The 20,277-nt window shown below is 38.4% G+C and overlaps 1 protein-coding gene across 3 annotated transcripts in view; it reads left to right on the top strand.

Moving 5' to 3' along the window:
* The window catches only part of LOC122398334 (TBC1 domain family member 1), a 38,673-nt gene that overhangs the window by 10,814 nt on the left and 7,582 nt on the right, over positions 1-20,277 (top strand). Inside the window, exon 1 of one of the 3 annotated variants that reach the window (XM_043398083.1) lies at positions 9,313-10,438. The exons of the other annotated variants lie outside the window; for them this stretch is intronic. Coding sequence (XP_043254018.1) covers positions 10,352-10,438 — 87 coding nt within the window. The 5' untranslated portion in view covers positions 9,313-10,351. Of the gene's footprint in view, positions 1-9,312; positions 10,439-20,277 lie in introns of those variants that run through there. 3 annotated transcript variants of the gene reach the window in all.

The raw sequence follows: 20,277 nt of genomic DNA, 5'->3' as shown, positions 1-20,277 counted from the left end.
AGAACAGATTCCTCGAATAATTCCCTCGCATAGTTCACATTAATTCGTCGAAAGTTTAAGGGTGTAAGACCACTGTAAAAACCTGAAATAAAGCATTTTTTTGCAATTTTTTTATGAATAAATGGAAAAGTAAGAGGATAATAATATTCAAGAATGTTATTAACCATGTCGTTCAGGGTTAAAAAAAGAAATATTTATTCAAAAATAGCGCAAAATCACGACGCTGGACCCATTCTCGCGAGGCGTATTTTGAATTTGATCTGTCGTCATTTTCCACTATTTTCCACATTCATAAAAAAAAAATGCTTTATTTCAGGTTTTTACAGTGGTCTTACCCCTTAAGAAAAATTAGAGTTTTCTTGATTTCTGGATTTCGATTATTCAACCATTAAACTCTTGCTGTATTAAACCTTTCGTTTCCACTAATTTTCTGTATCTTAAATACGCAACTTTACGTTGCAATTAAGAATCCTTACCGGTTTGTAATTTCAAATCAACCTTTAATGCCCCGCTCGTATGAAATTCGAGGCTCTATGCAGTATTTCAATCCCGAGTTTCTTGAATTTAACGTATTCGTCTAAACTCGTAAGCTGTAGAATGCTGTGCAAGTTAGAGATTGGGTCGAAGTATTACTGTAATTGCTTTCAGCGGCGTAAGAGGATCGAGATCGGTATTTCTGGTGACCTATGCAAATCATCCGCCTTCACGTGCATCGCTTTCTTCCATGCAATCGTCACGAAAATGTCAGGAATCGTATAGAATTTTGATACTGGCACGCTTGGAGTAGGAAAATCAACTGAATTTGTTTATTTAACACTAGATTGCCCAAGGAAGTAATTTTGACTGCTTTTTAATTTCAATTAGAAAAACAATTATGTATATAATGACACAATTTCTTAGAATTTTGTGACTTTTTGTACAACATATAAATGCGTTTATTAATAATTGTAGTTACCTCTCCCCTCCTTCATTTCCGGTATATATATATATATATGTGTTATACCTATATTGCCCAAAAAAGCAGTCATTTTGACTGCTTGGGAAATTTTAAATAATCAAATGACTCTTATTATTGAATTAAGTAAATTTCTTATATGACCAGTTCGACTCTGTATTGAAATAACAGTTTTCATTTTTTTTCGATTACCAACACATGATAACATACAAGTACATGATAAATTGTCGATTTGGGCTTACCTAACCCAGACCTAACCCAGACCTAAACCAGATCTAATCCAGACCTAACCCAGACCCTAGATCTAGGTTAGGTCTGGGTTAGGTCTGGATTAGATCTGAGTTAGCTCTGGGTTAGGTCTGGATTAGATCTGAATTAGATCTGGGTTAGGTCTGGGTTAGGTCTGGATTAGTTAATAATCCAAATTATCTTAACCCTTTCCACTCCTATGTCGAGGAAATTACAAAATACAACAACAGTGTAAATAAAACACTTATTTCAACAGGTAAATTTCAAATAAAACACTTAAAAGCATTGTTTGTCAAGTCCCATTCGACATTTTTTCGAGTCCAAACCAAATCATACACTTGGAAATTACAAAATACAACAACAGTGTAAATGAGACCTAACCCAGACCTAACCCAGATCTAATCCAGACCTAACCCAGATCTAATCCAGATCTAATCCAGACCTAACTCAGATCTAATCCAGACCTAACTCAGATCTAATCCAGACCTAACCCAGACCTAACTCAGATCTAATCCAGACCTAACCCAGACCTAATCCAGACCTATTGATAAATTAGACCTAGTGTTAAGAAAGAATTATTTTTGTATCGTTCTTGCAGACTATTAACAATCTTCTGCTGACACAAGGTTTTTATGATTCTCCTTTTCGCCAATGAATAAAACATGTTTTACGGATGTTTGCTCGGCCTTAATCGTATCGATATCGAACGCGATCGATTAAGTACTAAAATAATTAAGTCTCGATCTGGTAATGATTATAAACGTTTGGACGGTTTGGTAAAGTCCGGTTCGAGGCGTTCTAGTTTGTCGTTGCTCGATCGGAACGGGCCACCGTGTTAATGAAAAATATCAGATCGGTTCGAAAAACCGGTTCGTAACGTTGCGTCACTGTTTCCACGTCGGATATTCGAGTCCGTTCCGTGTATGTGCGATTTTCATTCCGGATAATCGCAACTGTAATTATCGCTACCGATGCACTTGCACTGTTACGATCCCAAGGCCATCGAATTCTCCCTCCATCGATGCACCGGAGAAGTTTTTCACGGCCGACTTGTTAAACACCAATTAAACGGATCACGTAAGAACTGCTTGGTAGCTGTTGATCGTCCCATGGTTCGATCGTAGATCCTTTTGTTTACCCCTGAAACTGAAATAATTTTTGGTAATTTTAGAATTTGATCGATAAGAGGCTCCCAACGTTTTCCCGCGGTATTCTTAGCCTTTTTAACATGTTAACGACGTGGCTCGCGTGCAAAATACAAAAAAAAAATATAAAAACATTCCGTGAAACTCAGCTTCTCGCACGCGAACCGATTTCTCAGCCGTAATTTATGATATTCGTCGACCGCGCGCCTATAATTAAAAACGAGGCTCCGTGTAAACAGGTCGCTAACGGCGTGTCGTTCGCGTTTTTCGAAAGTTTTCTGTCGCGTTCGAATCCTTTTTTTTTTTTTCTTTCTCGTTGCGCAACGCGTTATCGTTTTTCTTTTTTTATTTCTTTTCCGCCGTGCATCGACAACGAAACTGTTACAGAGAGGCGGGAGAGAAAAGACTGTTTTTTTCCCCGCGATCCCAGTTGCTACGAATTTCGAGTCGGACGAACCGAGTCTCGAATTGCGCCGACGCAACTGCATTGTGCAACGAGGTTCGAAAGCGGGCGCATCGCGAACGTTTCGCCACGGGTCACTAAGGAGCTTGTGAAATCGTTGCAAGTGAAAAGAATTGAAAATTTTTTTATATCGTAAGATCGATCGTTCAACATTTACAAGTTAATATTTATAAGTAACGAGCACTTTGAAAGGAAAGTGTTATTATAAGATAATAGAAGTCGTTAAACCATGGAGAATTTTTCTACGCGATTACTTTTTAGTATCTTAAAACAGAGTTTGTAATCCCAGGTACTGGGAATTGGCTTATACAGGGTGTTTAACCAACCCTGAGAAAAATTTTAATTGGAGATTATAGAGACCAAAATGAGACGAAAATCAAGAATATTAATTTCTTTCAAATCATTCTGAAAAAATTATTTTTGGTTGCGAGGGTCGATTACAATAATTTTTGGTCATTACACATACCCCCGAAATCCTACGCATTTTCAATAAAAAAATTTGTGTAGGTGCTGAAATTTTTCGGTGAAAAAAAATTTTTCAAATCGTTCTAAAAAAATTACTATTGGTGCAGGGGTAGATTACAATCATTTTTGGTCATTACACATACCCCCGAATTCCTATCCAGTTTCTAGGCAAAAATTCGAGAACGTGTGAAATTTTTTGACAGAATTAAAAAATTTCAAATCATACTAAAAAAAATATTTTTGGTTGCAGGGGTCGATTACAATCATTTTTGGTGAATAGCCATACCCTCGAAATCCTACCCACTTTCGAGAAAAAAATTCGAGAAGGTATGAAGTTTTTCGACAAAATTAAAAATTTTTAAATCGCCCTAAAAAAAATATTTTTGGTTGCTGGGGTCGATTACAATAATTTTTGGTGAATAGACATACCCTTGAATTCCTATCCAGTTTCGAGAAAAAAATTCGAGAAGGTGTGAAGTTTTACGAGAAAATTAAAAAATTTCAAATCGTTCTGAAAAAATTATTTTCGGTTACAGGGGTCAATTACAATCAATTTTGGTGAATAGACCTACCCTCGAAATCCTACGCACTTTCGAGAAAAAAATTCGAGAAAGTGTGAAGTTTTACGAGAAAATTAAAAAATTTCAAATCGTTCTGGAAAAATTATTTTCTGTTGCAGGGGTCGATTACAATCATTTTTTATCATTACATATAACCACGAATCCCTATCCATTTTCTGGGAAAAAATTCGAGAATGTGTACAAAATTTTGACAAAATTAAAAAATTTCTAATCGTCCTAAAAAAATTATTTTTAGTTGCAGGGGTCGATAACAATAATTTTTGGTGAATAGCCATACCCTCGAAATCCTACCCATTTTCGAGAAAAAAATTCAATACGGGCGGAACTTTGAACGTTAATAACTTTTTAATAATGCCTCCATCAACAAATTCGTATTCTTGATTTTCGTCTTATTTTGGCCTCTAGAATCTCCCATTATTTTTCCCAGGGTGGCCGAGCACCCTGTATATTAATTTTACGATATAGCAATCGGTATTGTCGGAGGAACTCCGAGACATTCTACGCAGCCAACCTAAATTTGCATATACATCGATTTTTTATTGAGAAATGTCGTTAAACGTTTTTTTTAGTTTTGTATTAGAGTCTCTGTGGAACCAGCCTCGAGCGACTGGACGAGGAATCGGTTAACGGTGTGTCCGCGATGGGTTTTAAATCGAGGATGACGGAAAACGCGCCATTTCTAGACGAATGTCTGTTACGTAAAAAAAAAAATGAAAAGATTAAGCATGTTTCCTTCCACGAGCAGAGCCTTTTTTTAACGATGGAACCGTCGGCGATCGCGTTAATTGCTTCCTTTTCGCGGCGAGATCGCGCGAACGATTGCGAGACATTTGATTCTCGTTGTCGAAGGTTTCTTTGTTTTAGAAGTTAGTCACCCTCCTTGGCCCCGTGGAGTTACGTCACTGAAACATTATTTAAAGAATAGGTATCCTCGGGCGATAGAATTTTGAAGGGTCGAAAGGTTAGAAACGAATCGAAAGTTTGCGCGTGCGAACGTATCGATTGCTTTCTGCGAGAATCGAGCTCGAATCGACCTTGAAAAAAGGAAGCTCGGAACGTCGGCGCGTGTCTCTTACATCGATGCATCAATGTAAGTCACCGAAATAGCGCGAGGGGCAAACTCCATCGGATAAACAGCCATCTAAAAATATAAAATAATTGTTTACGGACGGCCGGGTGCGTGTTTTTGCCAATTTCGCGATCTTCGACGCCTAGACGCGGCGCGAACGGAAGCAATTTGCAGCCGCCTATGACGTGTCATCGGATGTAAATTACAGCGTTTCTGCAAAACCGTTTTTCCCCCGTCTCGGGTCGACCGGACAATGGAACGGTTAAAACGATTCTACGAAACTATTGGTCTTCTATTGGGACCACATTCTCGATCTAATCGACGCTCGACATCTCTTCGAACGGATGGCGCATTTGACTTGTAAATGATCTCGGGTAGAATTCGTGTATAGAATCGAGGAAACAATTGTCACAGTCCGCGAATCGATGGTGTTCGAGTTGTTAACCCTTTCGTACCGGCGCGTACCGGTTGTAAATATTTCATTCCGTTCATACGCAACGATCTGTTTCGCCAGAGGTGTGAGCAAATCCAAACGTCTGACGAGCCTTTTTTTTTGGCCTTCGAGCACAAGCATATATCATCAACAATTTGGATTGCGACGAATCCAAATAATAAGTAAATAATTCGTGTTTACTTGGTCGAACGCTGGCGAAACCGAACGAGAAAATTTGTGTAAACAATGCCGGGGAAAAGAGAACGTTACACTTGTTCGAAAAACTTTAGCGCTGTCTGTACAAAACATGAAACGAGCCGGTCGGCCGTGAGCCCGATCCGAAGTCTAAGGAAAAAAATATGTAATGCAGACAGGTTTTACGATTGTTTTGCCATTGTATTAAAAAATCGTGCGCTGAACGTGATTACGAGCACCGTGTCGGCTTTAAAAAATGTTCCGCGAGAAGATAATCGTTTGCCATCCATAATTTAAAAATATTAGCTCATTAAATTACTGTCGTGCTCTGTCATTTTCTGACGGAATGTAAATTGTTTGCACGGTACCGTTTCGTACGAAATTAATCCGTCATTAACTTAAGTAGCCGCCTACTCGGCCACGCGACGCGTATACTTCGCCATTCTTTTTAATCAGTCCAAACAATAGGACGGTGAATCCTGTATCAATTTCGCCGCTCCTAGTTTACGAAAATTTTCCATCGTCTTGGCACGTGCCAACATTAACAATTTCACGGGACGCGAATTTTGTTGTTTATGAGAACAGAGTGTAATAAATCCTGGTCTGAAAAGGCGCTTCTTGTTGTTCCCTGGTGTACCAAGTTACGTAACCATTATTTAAAGCGATCCTAACGAGAGAGAATCGAATTTTCCGAGGTGTCTGTTTAAGCGAATAGAGTATTCAACCACCCCTGGAAAAAATTGTAATGGGAGATTCTAGAGGCCAAAATAAGACGAAAATCAAGAATACTAATTCGTTGATGGAGGCTTCGTTAAAAAGTTATTAACATTTAAAGTTTCGCCAGTTTTGAATTTTTTTCTAGAAAATGGGTAGGTTTTCGGGGGTAGGTCTATTCACCAAAAATTATTGTAATTGACCCCCGCAACCGGAGATAATTTTTTTAAAACGATTTGAAATTTTTAATTTTGATGAAGAATTTCACACCTTCTCAAATTTTTTCCTATGAAGTGGACAGGAATTCGCGGGTATGTGTAATGACAAAAACTGATTGTAATCGACCCCTGCAACCGAAAATAATTTTTTTAAAACGATTTGAAATTTTTTAATTTTGTCGAAGAATTTCATATCTTCTCGAATTTTTTTCTCGAAAATGGGTAGGAATTTGGGGGTATGTCTATTCACCAAAAATGATTATAATTTACCCCTGCAACCGAAAATAATTTTTTTAGAATGATTTAAAATTTTTTAATTTCGTCTAAAAATTTCACACCTTCTCGAATTTTTTCCTATGAAGTGGACAGGAATTCGTGGGTATGTGTAATGACAAAAACTAATTGTAATCAACCCTTGCAACCGAAAATAATTTTTTTAAAACGATTTGAAATTTTTTAATTTTGTCGAAGAATTTCATCTTTTCGAATTTTTTTCTCGGAAGTTGGTAGGAATTTGGGGGTATGTCTATTCACCAAAAATGATTATAATTTACCCCTGCAACCGAAAATAATTTTTTTAGAATGATTTAAAATTTTTTAATTTCGTCTAAAAATTTCACACCTTCTCGAATTTTTTCCTATGAAGTGGACAGGAATTCGTGGGTATGTGTAATGACAAAAACTAATTGTAATCAACCCTTGCAACCGAAAATAATTTTTTTAGAACGATTTGAAATTTTTTAATTTTGTCGAAGAATTTCATCTTTTCGAATTTTTTTCTCGAAAGTAGGTAGGAATTCGGGGGTATATCTATTCATCAAAAATTATTGTAATTGACCCTCGCAACCGAAAATAATTTTTTTAACACAATTTGAAACTTTTTAATTTTGTCGAAGAATTTCATATCTTCTCGAATTTTTTTCTCAAAACTGGGTAGGATTTCGAGGGTATGTCTATTCACCAAAAATGATTATAATTTACCCCTGCAACCGAAAATAATTTTTCCAGAACGATTTGAAATTTTTTAATTTAATTTTTTAATAACTTTTTAACGAAGCCTCCATTAACAAATTGATATTATTGATTTTTGTCTTATTTTGATCTCTAGAATCTGCCATTAAAATTTTTCCCAGGGGTGGACGAACACCCCGTATAGATCGCTAAAAGCTTCCGATCGAACGGTTCATTTGACTTGCAGATTGTTGGCTGGTGGGCAGTAACGTTGTAAAATGTTGTGAGTGCGCAAGCACGCGCGTTGTCCGTCAGAAAATCGAAACGAAAAGCCGACGGAGTCACGTATATAACGTGTGGTACGTGTCAGACTGCGTTATCGCGAAGCGAAAAGCTGCGATCGATTCGCACGGAATTGCCTTGCTGGTATGTTTGTAATCATTGGCACGCGGTAATTGTTTATTGCACTACGTGACCGAGATATTCGAGCGTTTATCGGGGCGCCTAAATGCCAGATAAGAAACAGTCAGGATATCGAAACATTTGGATGACCATGTTCCTTTCTGTTCGATGTTTATTTTATTTTTATCAGAGTTCGATAAATTCGTTTTTGGGACTACTGATTACAGTTGACCCCCGTACAATGATAATTACAATCGTAACTTGTGGTCGGTACCAGTTAATATTTACAATTAGAATTAATAATCTTTACCGCAATTATTGATCGTTGATCACATTACATTTTACCCAAGCGCGATGAAGTGTTTATTTCACCGTTAGTTCATGAATATAACATGGATTTTAGTCGTGAGGCGTCTAATATTTATTATTTGACGTCTCAAGATTGAGATCCATGTTATATTCATACGGCGTACGTAACAGTTTATTATATGAATTTGTAATTTACCGAACACCAACCAAAAGTAACAGGAGTTTAGGAATTTGCAATTGTTGATATAACATTTTTTAATCATTGCTCGAGATCGACGCTCGCAAGAATAATGAACTTCACATTTTTTGGGGGGCGATTAAGTTCCGGTATTGCCGTACGAATGAAAAATGAAGAAGAAAGAGCCGCATACATTTTCCACAGTGAAATTAGAAACGAAAAGTTTCACCGTAACGTTCATTGTGTGAAAATGATGTTTATCCATACATATTTATCGCTGGGCCTCAAGCTGCAATTACATCGTTGTTATTTCCTCAATGAATACGTGAAAGTTTCACCAACAATTAACGAATGCTTTTTTTTTCTGTTTAACGAACTCGCGATGTTGTTGCGTGGATCGGTAAACATGAATTATTAAATGTGCCTTTCACACGTGACTGCGCAGAGATAATAAAGATGCAAGAACAACCTTCAGCTACCATCGTCAATTTATTGTTACGTAACTTCTATTATCTTAAAAACTCCGGTTTCGAGATAAATATCGATACTATAAAATTCCTTAACGATGTACATTTATAATTTATTCGCCATGTATCACGGTCAAACACAGGATCAATTAGCATCCTATATGTATATTGCACGTCCCCTTTTATGTAAACTCGCTAGAAATCGCTTTCGTGGAACGATACCCAAACGAAAGTCATACAAAGAAATTTAGCGAACATACGAAACCTCTGTAACTTAGTTATTTTTATAAACAACGAGTAATATAAATTGTGGTTCGGTTGATAGATTGATAATAATGCAGAATGTCTGGCGACAGCAGTCGCAGTTCGATAACACTTCGCGAGCCTTTCCGACTGCATTCTGTATGCGAATAATCTGAACAGAGACTAGCGTTACCTGGAAGTGCGCGACAGCCAATCGTGAGAGATCCATTCGTTTCCTCAGGCGACGAGCGCTCCACGCGTCAGTCGACGTTTGTCCGCTCGTCGGTGAAGGTGTCGCGCGGTTCCGTCGTATCAAAAACAACTTCCCAGTTATTAAAACGCGTAATACGTAAGACTCGACGATCAAACGTAACGTTTTCTTCCCGAGTCGGGAATTACAATTGCTAATTCGGATCAAGTGACATCGAACCGGAACATAAAATATTTTCGAATTGTTTCGTTGGCGAACGACTCGAAATTCCGTCGATCGTACACGAAGGCAATCTTGTCGATGGAATTTTATTGGAATCGTAAATTTCGAGAGAATACCGCATTCGCGCGTCGTTGGATGCAACGTGAAAGTTTTTAAACCGAACGATCAACGGTAAAAACAGCATCGAATTGTTGAACAGTTAAATCGCGGAAGTTTCGACAACCAACCGATCGCAACAGGATATGGTTTGTAATTGGATCATCGATACACGGTGCATGTGAATGGTCGTGCTGTTTCTTTTTTATTTTTTCTTTTCGTTCCGAAGTGGCTCGCCTTTGTCGCGTGTTGTACAAGAATCGGGTCAACTATTGTGGGCAGCCTTGAAGGTAGTCCCAAGTTCGGTAGAAAATAAATTATTTCTGACTCGCTATCAACCGTGTCGTGACTTCGCGCGAAACTCTTAAAACGATTACGTTCGCCGCGCGTTGGAAACGATTTTGCCCAGCGTTGTCTAGGAAAGTTGTCCCAAGGAGGCTGCCTCGAGAAACTCGGGGAAGTTCGCCGTGAACGAAACGAGCGAAACTTCGAACGATACATTTGCACGGTCAGGCGCTCGTTGAATGCGTCCGTCGGTTGGCAAATTGATGCAAAACGTGGAGAGTATATTAAACTCGGCATTGAGGTGCACCGTTTTCTCAATGTCCTGCTAGAGAAGGTCCACCGGTTTCCCAGAAAAGTCGCGTCGCCGGAAGTGTCCGTGAAAACGTGCCAGATTCCAATTGTTCGAGGGGAAGCACCGCGCGAGATCGCGGCACCTAGAGGTCGCGTTCGATCTTTCCAGCCGCCGATGGGAGAGACGGACAAAACCAAAAGGCGGAAAAATGATCACCGTGCCGATATCCGCTTCCAGTCCTTACGTGAAGGTTACGTCCTACAGCGATGCAAGCGCTATTGGCAAAAAGCCTACAGTAAGTAGATCGAGAAGTCGTTGGCATTCTGGATTATTTCGTTTCGAGGTCGTTAGAACCTACCTTTTTCTATCGTTTATTTTTTTATTTATAAATAAAATACCGAAATGAGGGCGACGGGGGTTGGTTAACGCGTTGAAACATTTTGAGAACGGTGTCCCATGAATTTCATCCAAGTGTCAAGGGAGGTACATAAAAAAGGAACAAACCTAAAGGTTGAGTGGAGGAACAAAATTGGTTCGTGTCAAATGTCACGGATCGATCGCGCATTTAAACGGAAGTATGAGAACGAAGATAAAACAAGGTGGAGAATGCGGTTAATTCCCCCTTGCCCCCTTCCATTTCACCTTTCTATTGTTTCTTTTCACATTCTAAACAATCTCCGTAATTCTTCGCGTGACATTTAGCCCATCGTTCGCTCTATTTCCCAAACAGTTGCGCCAACGTGAGTGATCATTCTTCTGTTCGCTGCATTCGTCCTTTTCTCCTATAGCGACGCAGTGCAACAGATGCAATAGTTTTCATCGAACGATACATTCTGTTTGGCACATCGTAAAGAACCGTAGGAAATTGTTTCTGGTGCCGCGTCAGCACGAACAATATACAATTTATATACTTGTCGTTTATGTTATAACTAGACTGCGGATATTTATGCATTTATGGGAAATTTAGATTGTCAAAAAACTATAGAATGCATTTAATATGCAAAAATATAACAAAAACTTAAGTAAGATAAGAATTATTGTATTTAGGGGTTGAATGAACCCTCTACGAAGCTCTTATTTTATTAATTTCATTAATAAATATATGAATTTGCATAATAATCCGCAGTCTAGTTATAACTTTACTTTGAAAGGATATTTTCAAAAGCTGGACTAATTTAAAACCATCAAAATTATCTATGTTGGTATTTTTAAATAATAACCCAGCCTTTTTCATTGCTTAGACTACATTACTATACAATTTCAATTTGGCGCATTTGTAATTCTTTAAATTTCCACTGAGGGTAGTTAGCGGAACACTAACGATCACAGTTAACGTGAACCGCTATTAAAACGCCATCTTTCGGATCACGGGCGTGATCGTGATTTTTTGGTCACTGTGATAAATCACTGTTTATGCCCGTACGCGTTATGTAATAGATAGACAATATTATGAATATTTTATTGTCGTCCGATGGAACATTATTGGACGACGATAAAATGACAAAAATAATCGATGATCATCGACATTTCGACTCGGATACTTCGTACCATTGTCGTTCGCAGCCACCAAGGCTCATTATTCATTCTTATCGACTTATCACGGATTATTTTCTTTTCGCGACTGGTCGGCGTGTCGAGAGAGGAAGTTCGCTAGCCCCCCGGAGGCTGTTTTTCACTTTCTTTTCGCTTCCGTCCATTCGGTTGGGAGGCATAGTTTCGTGGAACCGGGAGCTAAATTTACAGCGGCGAACGAGCGAACGAGGAATCCCAGCTCTCTGCCAGCGCCCGTTGACTGACCGTGTTCCGATTATTTCGTGAAAAAAACGCGCGGGACGACTCTCGATCGCGGCATTTCTTGGACGCGGGGTAGACTGGTTGGTTTCTGACTGTCTAAGAATACCGTTGCATTCTCACCTCTACCTTGCACGCGGTGAAAGTTACGTAAAATATGAAACGCGTCTAATTCGAGTTTCGACGTGATTATTTCTACACGAACCACTCACTGGCGTCGTGTAGCGATGCTGCAGGATTAAGTACCCCTAGCGGATATTTGACGAAACTAACGACAGATTCATCCCAGCTCTTCTTCGGTTTAGAAAGTACTACGAGAGTAATTGGTTAATATTATGGGAACCTCATCGTTTCAAATAGTTACATTTTATGGCTTCTTTAAATGTTCTACATTTGTTGCTGATATAATTAACCTGTTACGTTTCAATGATTTTATGTACTATCACGCCTCATCATTAAGTACCCCTAGCGGATATTTGACGAAACTAACGACAGATTCATCCGAGCTCTTCTTCGATTTAGAAAGTACTACGAGAGTAATTGGTTAATATTATGGGAACCTCATCGTTTCAAATAGTTACATTTTATAGCTTCTTTAAATGTTCTACATTTGTTGCCGATATAATTAACCTGTTCCGTTTCAATGATTTTATGTACTATCACTAACTTTCCAATGATTCCACCGAACACTAAATCGCGATAGTTAGTAACTTAGGTTGTTTCTATTTCCAGCGAGTTATTACCTGCGTGTTTATAACTCCCATTTATTCGGTCCTTATGGTACAAGACCATTGGCCGGTTAAAATATCTACGATGTTCGTGATTTACATATACAGTGTGTTTCCTTGAACCGGAAACGATGGAAAAGTTACAAAAAAAATGTTCTTTATGTTGCTTAGTACTCGCTAGTTTACATCCCATATTTATATTCCACGTCCTGAACGCCACATTCCTCGTTTCACATTTGCATTTCTACGCTTCACATTCCCTATTTCGCGTCTGCATTTTGCATTCCACATTTTCCATTTCACACTCTGTATTCTGCATTCCTCGCCCCACGGTACCCGCGATTCATAACAGTTTCTTATTAAAATATTCCAGCGCTATTATTTTGCTTAACAATTCTGAAATTTATGTGATACAGTAGGGTTAGCGATCCTTTATTGTTATCACGTTCTGTTAATATTATTGATGTCGGTAAAAATGATGATTTACTACCGGTCGATAAATAAAGGCTCGATCGTCGCACTCGAGTTCCATCACGAATTTTACCGGAATTCTAGTACTCGTGTGGCAGAGTTATAACATTTCGATCACGTACCGTGGCAGCTGCTTTCACGATCCGCAGTGTTTCTTCGAATTGTCGGAGAGTATCGTGTTAGCGATAGCGAAAATTCTACGCGTTTGTTACACGAGAAACGATACACGATGCACGTCCTTAGTCGAGCGTTTACCACAAGACAAATCCGGTACACGACGATCGCCGCAAAAAGAAGGTGGTCGTTAACGCGTAATCACATTACCGAGATTACAGTTTCTGCAATAAAGTATCGATATTAAGGTGTAACAGTTTCTTACGCGGTGGATCATATTCCCTACGTCGAATTCCTTTTCGTTTCGTGCTTAATTTTAATTTAGTCACGTAGAGATACGCTTCGGTTATTCGTCGTTTTTCCTTTATTGCTTCCTTATCACTGTTCATACACGTTAGCGTGTATACAAGCACTACTGTGTTTCATATTCTCGGAAATACGGAGACAATCTTAGTTTATTAAAAAAATTATTAATAGATCTTATTATAACGATACTTTAGGGTTGGATCTAGGTAGCGTAGATAAAAAGTTAAGCAGTTGTTGCTCGACGAGATACGTGTCAATTTTCAAGTAATTAATTCAGGAAAGTTGACGCGAGACTTTTTCTTTTTTGTGCCGTACATGAAAAATGTAGTTCGAGAGATCGTGATATTTAAATAACACGAGTGAAAGCCTCGGGTATTCGTAGAAGGATTAGGAGCGACAAGCCGTCTGCATATAATTAGACGTGTTGGCTGCTGTGTACGTCTCTAGACGAATTTATCTAGAGCGTTTGTACTCTGACCTAGTATTATTTAAATATCGAACATGGATTACGTACAACAAATGACGGGTAAAAATAAAAATGCACAGGTTCGGTTTGAATTATTTTATTTTTTTTTTTATTATCACTTTGTCTTCTGTCGCTATTAAGTAAATTGAAAGTTACGCTCATCCGTTTGCTGTTTGTCGTCGTAAATTAATTACATTAATTCACGAACGTGTTCGTAAACACATCGCTAGACGCATTCCTGGCGATTTCAATGGAAACTGTGTCAACCAGGATCAAAGACCTTACATGCACATGGCAAATCGGCATTCAAGTTTTCTTTTTTTAGTGTGAAATCAAATCAAACGAAGTACGGAAAGCCCACAGCATGGCTGAGCAATTAGGGTTTAATTATGCTCGACACTTGGCTCGCATGGCAACGTGGTTCTCGTTCCTTCTTTTTTTCCTCCACACAGAAGCCCCAGAAACGAACGTGGGACAAATACAGACGTCAGTTTTCTTACATAAAATGCGTTTCGTCGCTCTATTGGCACAAATAATTTTCTAACGTCGACTATGAACAAACGGCGTTCCGTTATTTATGTTACAGCAGTATTTCTCAAGCTTCGTATTCCTGTAGATCCTTTAAATAAATAAAAAAATTAATTGTTGAGGCTTCGTCAAAAAGTTATTAAAAAATTAAATTAATAAAATTTCAAATCATTCACGGAAAAATTATTTTCAGTTGCGGGGGTAAATTACAATCATTTTTTGTAAATACATATACCCCCGAAATCCTACTCACTTTCGAGAAAAAAATTCGAGAATGTGTGAAATTTTTCGACAAAATTACAAAATTTCACATCGTCCTAAAAAAAATATTTTTGGTTGCAGGGGTCGATAACAATAATTTTTGGTGAATAGACATACTCACGAAATCCTACCCACTTTCGAGAAAAAAATTCGAGAAGTTATGAAATTTTTCGACAAAATTAAAAAATTTCAAATCGTTCTAAAAAAATTATTATCGATGCAGGGGTCAATTACAATCATTTTTGGTGAATACACATACCCTCGAAATCCTACCCACTTTCGAGAAAAAAATTAGAGAAGATATGAAATTCTTTGACAAAATAAAAAATTTCAAATCATTATAAAAAAATTATTTTCAGTTACGGGGGTCAATTACAATCATTTTTGGTGAATAGACGTACCCTCGAAATCCTACCCACTTTCGAGAAAAAAATTCGAAAAGATATGAAATTTTTCGACAAAATAAAAAATTTCAAATCATTATAAAAAAATTATTTTCGGTTGCGGGGGTCAAGTACAATCATTTTTTGTGAATAGACATACCCCGAAATCCTACGTACTTTCGAGAAAAAAATTCTTTACCGAAAATATACTGTGTGGCGGGAAATGTTTATATAACTTTTTAACGAAGCCTCGATCGACTAATTAGTATCCTTGATTTTCATCTTATTTTGGCTTTTAGAATCTTTAATTTTTCCCAGGGGTGGCCGAACACCCTGCATAATGCTTAGTGTACACTACACGTAGTGTTATGCAACGTAAATCGTCCACGACATAGCGTAAAATGTAAAGTACACAATGTACAGCGTCGTCTCTTAACTTATTTTGCAATTTGTGCCAGTTGAGTCCCACTCGAAGGTAGTTTGCATTCGCGAAATAAGAATGGAGTCTTCCATGAAAGGTCTTTGATCGCGATTGACACAGTTTCCATTAAATCTTCGTTCATTAATAATTGATACGCCGTTGTCTGTCTCATGGTAAATTTGCGTAATTATATGTCCAGTGTGCTTGCCAATGGAACATTGTAATTAAGGAGAGCAAGAGAAATGGAAATAATTATCCCTTCTTAAATACAACTGCGCCATTTGAAATTCAGTCACGAAACACGTTGTACGTACCTTTTGTTTCGTTTCTAAAAATAATTTACGATATACGGTTTTAAGAGCGGTCGCACGCGAAAGAAATATTCATAAGCGATAAGAACACTGTCGGCCGATAGGTGGATATTCCTTGAAATATTGTTGTTCTCCTTGGGTCGATTTACGCGTTACAAGATATTCCGTATGTTATGGAAAACTTATTTTAATAACACGACTAGTAGAAAATTCGTTCATAACCCCGATCCGATTATTTGGTAAAGAAGTTTACGAAAACGTAAGTCGTAAGAGGCTACACCTATGGACAAAGATTTGACTCGATCGACGGGTGTGAAATTATGGAAAATAAATGTCAACGTTTATCTAGTTTTCCTGTTGGGATTTTATTCGCGAAAGATACGGCTTCGTACGCCCTGACGCGCCTCGTAAATTGTTGGCTGTAAAGCAAGATGGAAAAGCGGGCGGAAACGATTTCTCTGCATGGCTTTTCTCACGATCGTCGATCACGCGAGCGTCCTTGATTCGAGAGCGCGGCTTGCGAAACAGCTTCTTCCATTTAACTGCAACCCGATGAAACGGATCGCGGGGTCGATCTCGAAGACGTTCAATCTAATTTTCCACGTGAATTCAATCGGCTCGCGTCACGACGCGGAACCGTGGCATCTGACGATCACGCGTACCTTGAATTGTCGCTGATCAATTGGGAGTGGACGCAAGTGTCAATAAAACAGAGACGCGAACGGATGTAACACGCGAGCGTGTTGTGGCGCGGAGCTACTTGGAAGACCTTGCGCGGATTTCGCGATTCTTCCAAGCAGTATTTATAGTCCGAGAACAAATACAATTACACGCAAGAATTGAGAATCGAGACGGGGAATTGTCGTCGTGATTGTCGGTTGTAAAAGTCGCGTCGAATGTAAGAGACGATATAATAGTTACTTTTTAACCTCGAATAAAGTAGCAAAATGTATTCATAATTCGTGAAGAAGTAAGCGGGGGCAAAAAAATAAGACAACACGAGATCTACTTTAAAATTGCACAGTGTGCAGAAAAAAGGCTTAACAACTTAATAATTGTGACTTCAGGCGAAGTCGATTAATTCAGTAATCGTTTCAGTGGTTATTGAAGAAATGATCTTTGGAGTTGGTAATTAACTGAGACAGTGTTTCTCAACCTGCGATCCGTGGGCCCCAAAAGATCCACCAGATCTATTTCTTCGTTTAGAAATAAATGCATTCTATAATAATCAATTTCTATTTTTATGTATAAAAATTTTATAAAAAAAAATTATTGTAGGTATGTGGTTTCTCTTGAACTTTCAGCATTGGCACGTGAAATTTCGTGTCGCGAAAAGCACGTATATAAACATGATGGCACTTAACAGCTGAACGTCAATTACGTAAATATATGTACGTAATGGGCGACAGATGTGTTAAACAAGTAATTTACTAGATCCACACGATGGTGAAGTTTGAGAAACACTGATCCAAGATATTTCCATTCTGTAAATTAACGTATGATTGGTTACATAGTAATAATAGACTTTTGTATAAATTGAAATCTTTGTGGAATCCCGTAGCAATGGTATTTGAGGTTTCCAAGGAAAAACATTAAGTGTTTGATTCGGTGAAAGGCAACCACAATCTTCCAGGATACTCTTTCTGGTATTGCTGTTTTTCCTCTGCATGCGGTGACAGGGAATTGATAGACCGGTTATGCATAGAGAAATCCAAGAAAAAAAGAAAATAGTTTGTCATTTATACTAGTTTTAAGAATCTGTTTGCGATCGAGTTCAAAAGTACAGTCGGTATAAAAAGGTAACAGTGAACCGGGCAAGAAATAACTAATTATTCTGCTTGCAACATATGCCAATTGAAGCAAGATTCGTTTATTCCGTGGCCTTTGCGAGCCACTGTATATTCGGTTCGCGTATCACGTGTTAGTTGTACATATTTTTCAGAGAAGGGTCGGCTAGATAATAAAAAGAAAAGCTCGTCTGGTAATTGGATAAAGGAAGCCCCGCGCCGCTTTGTGCCGATCTGCTTTCTGTGTCAGCAGCTACCGGCGGAGATTTTCTGTCGCAGCCGGAGACCTCTCACGGTCGTAAAGATAATCACTCGTCAAGATAATCTTTTTTTCATCGATACAAATTGTTTTCTGATCGATCGCGTCAACCCATATATCGGACGCGAGGTATCACCACACCCGCGTCGATTGTTCGAAATCCAACCGGGGTTTGCATAATAAATTGTTTACTCTTATCGGTGTTACAACGTCAGTTTACGCGAAGATCGATCGCCCAGTTTTTTCCCCCCTGTTCTTCGAATACGGCTATCGTAAAAGCTCCGTCTACTACGTGCTGTCCTCCGCTGTCTTGAAGTCCCGTGGCAGGAATGCGAGAAAAGTAGAAGTGATACACCTATTCCCACGTACACATTGAACTCTGGTTCGCTATTCGTCGCGGCAGTTACACACACATCTCGACTGCTTGAGAGCAAGGGAGCAAGATAGATAGATGGGCGGTCCTACTCCTTTTGCTCCTGTTTCCTCCCTCGGGACTTCAAGTCAGCGGATCTCAGTATTTGTCCTCTAACTATTTCACGACGGTTTTTGTTTTTAGGTTTTTGTTTCTTGTGACGTCTTCCACGCGTGTCGACTTCGCCATCGTTATGCGTGGACCGTCGCACACAGACGGTAAAAAACTCGCGTGTCTCACGCAAGATTGTTTGCACGAAAATCGGTGTAACATAATACCCTCGCTGTCCTTCCGAATTACGCTCGACCGAACTCGAGCCACGGAGAATTCGTGAGGTTATAACGAGTCGCAAGATGTTGCACGTGTTAAAACATTGAAATAAACGATGGAAAGATTCTCGTCCAGTTTCTATTCGCCGTCGTTAACGATAGTTCACAGTTCCTACAGAATTTATAACTTTCTATGAACCGTTACCGGCGAGAAAAGTTCACGAGCTATGTTTTACAGTTACGAATTTATAACGATATCGTATTACAATAAAACACCCACGTAGTTACCGTATCTCATTTGTTGCCAAGAATTTCCCACAGAAACTTTGCCTTCGGCTTAACTACGATTCATTATTATTTAATTCTACATAACCTCGTGTGATTTTGGGATCACATGAATCCATATTTTTAAAGCGTGATTTCATATTTTTATTAACCTACGCCATTGCGACTTTGAAGCAACAAGCATGACCACCGAGAAATCTATTTAAAATAGATAATTAACTTCATGAATAATTTAACGTTTTATTCATCAAGTTTTTATCGAACGAAGAAGAAAAACTTATATGATCATTCATGATTATTACAAACAGATATTAGTTCAAATTTTTTTCCAACCAAATTAGATGCAGTTGGAAGGTTGTTTTCATTGACCTTTAATTTTCAATTCATATTCGCTTTCAATGATTGCCAATGTTTTTGTATGTAGTCTTTTTCCAACAGCTAAGAATAATTTGTTAATTAGTAATTCATACGGCACGGAACAACCTAACGATCGTGGGTCTAGAATTTTGTTTTCATCAACACAAAGCAGTTCCGAGAACTGTTGTGAAAAACTACCATATTTGACAGAGTTAATAATACGGAACACGCAAAAGATTCACGAACTAGTTAGTAACAAAGCAGATGGCGGCACTTGTCGGAAGTGCCACTGAAGGAATGATATTTGGCGGGAGAAAAGTTAGGGATGTTAAACCTAAAATTGTTTGATTGACAAAACGGTACGGGGAAGGGAAATCGGAAGGAAGGAAAAATGAGGGAATCATGCGATCGTCGAGTGTTCCTGAAATGAATTTATTTTGGTCCACGGCCATCGGCCACGTTTGGTTCACGTTTCCTTGCGAAATCGGTTTTGCATATTAATGGCGATTACCACAAGTAAAGATGCTACATCCTGGATTATTTTTAGGGCAAATCTCCATCGTAAAAATATCCACGCACTGTATAACAACAACGTGAATTGTACAAATCGGAACATTACCATGTAAATTGGCGGGATTTTTGGTCACGTGATAGACATTTTTCCGGAAGTTCAGAAAAAGCCCGCGCATTGGTTCAAGCGACCAATAATTTGTTTAAAGTGAAATATTATTTTTCAAACGAAATAAAAATAAAAATAGAAATAAAAAGTAATAGTAATAAATAAATATGAATAATGTATACTTAACACGCGACGAAAATAAATAATTGAGAGTACGGTAAATACTCCACTTCCGGAATTGATATTTTCGGGTATAATTTATGCAATGGAAATAAATATTGAATTATTGGTGCCTGTGGACTCGCAGCACCTGGTTATAAGTGATGGCATAACCACGTAACTTGGATAACTCGCTGTACAATTAAA

The sequence above is a fragment of the Colletes gigas genome, unplaced genomic scaffold (assembly GCF_013123115.1).
Source record: "Colletes gigas isolate AHSC1104 unplaced genomic scaffold, ASM1312311v1 Colletes_gigas_Sc00011, whole genome shotgun sequence".
Classification (NCBI taxonomy): Eukaryota; Metazoa; Arthropoda; class Insecta; order Hymenoptera; family Colletidae; genus Colletes; species Colletes gigas.
The sequence above is the reverse complement of the archived record's forward strand: the minus strand, read 5'-3'. Positions and strand labels throughout refer to the sequence as shown.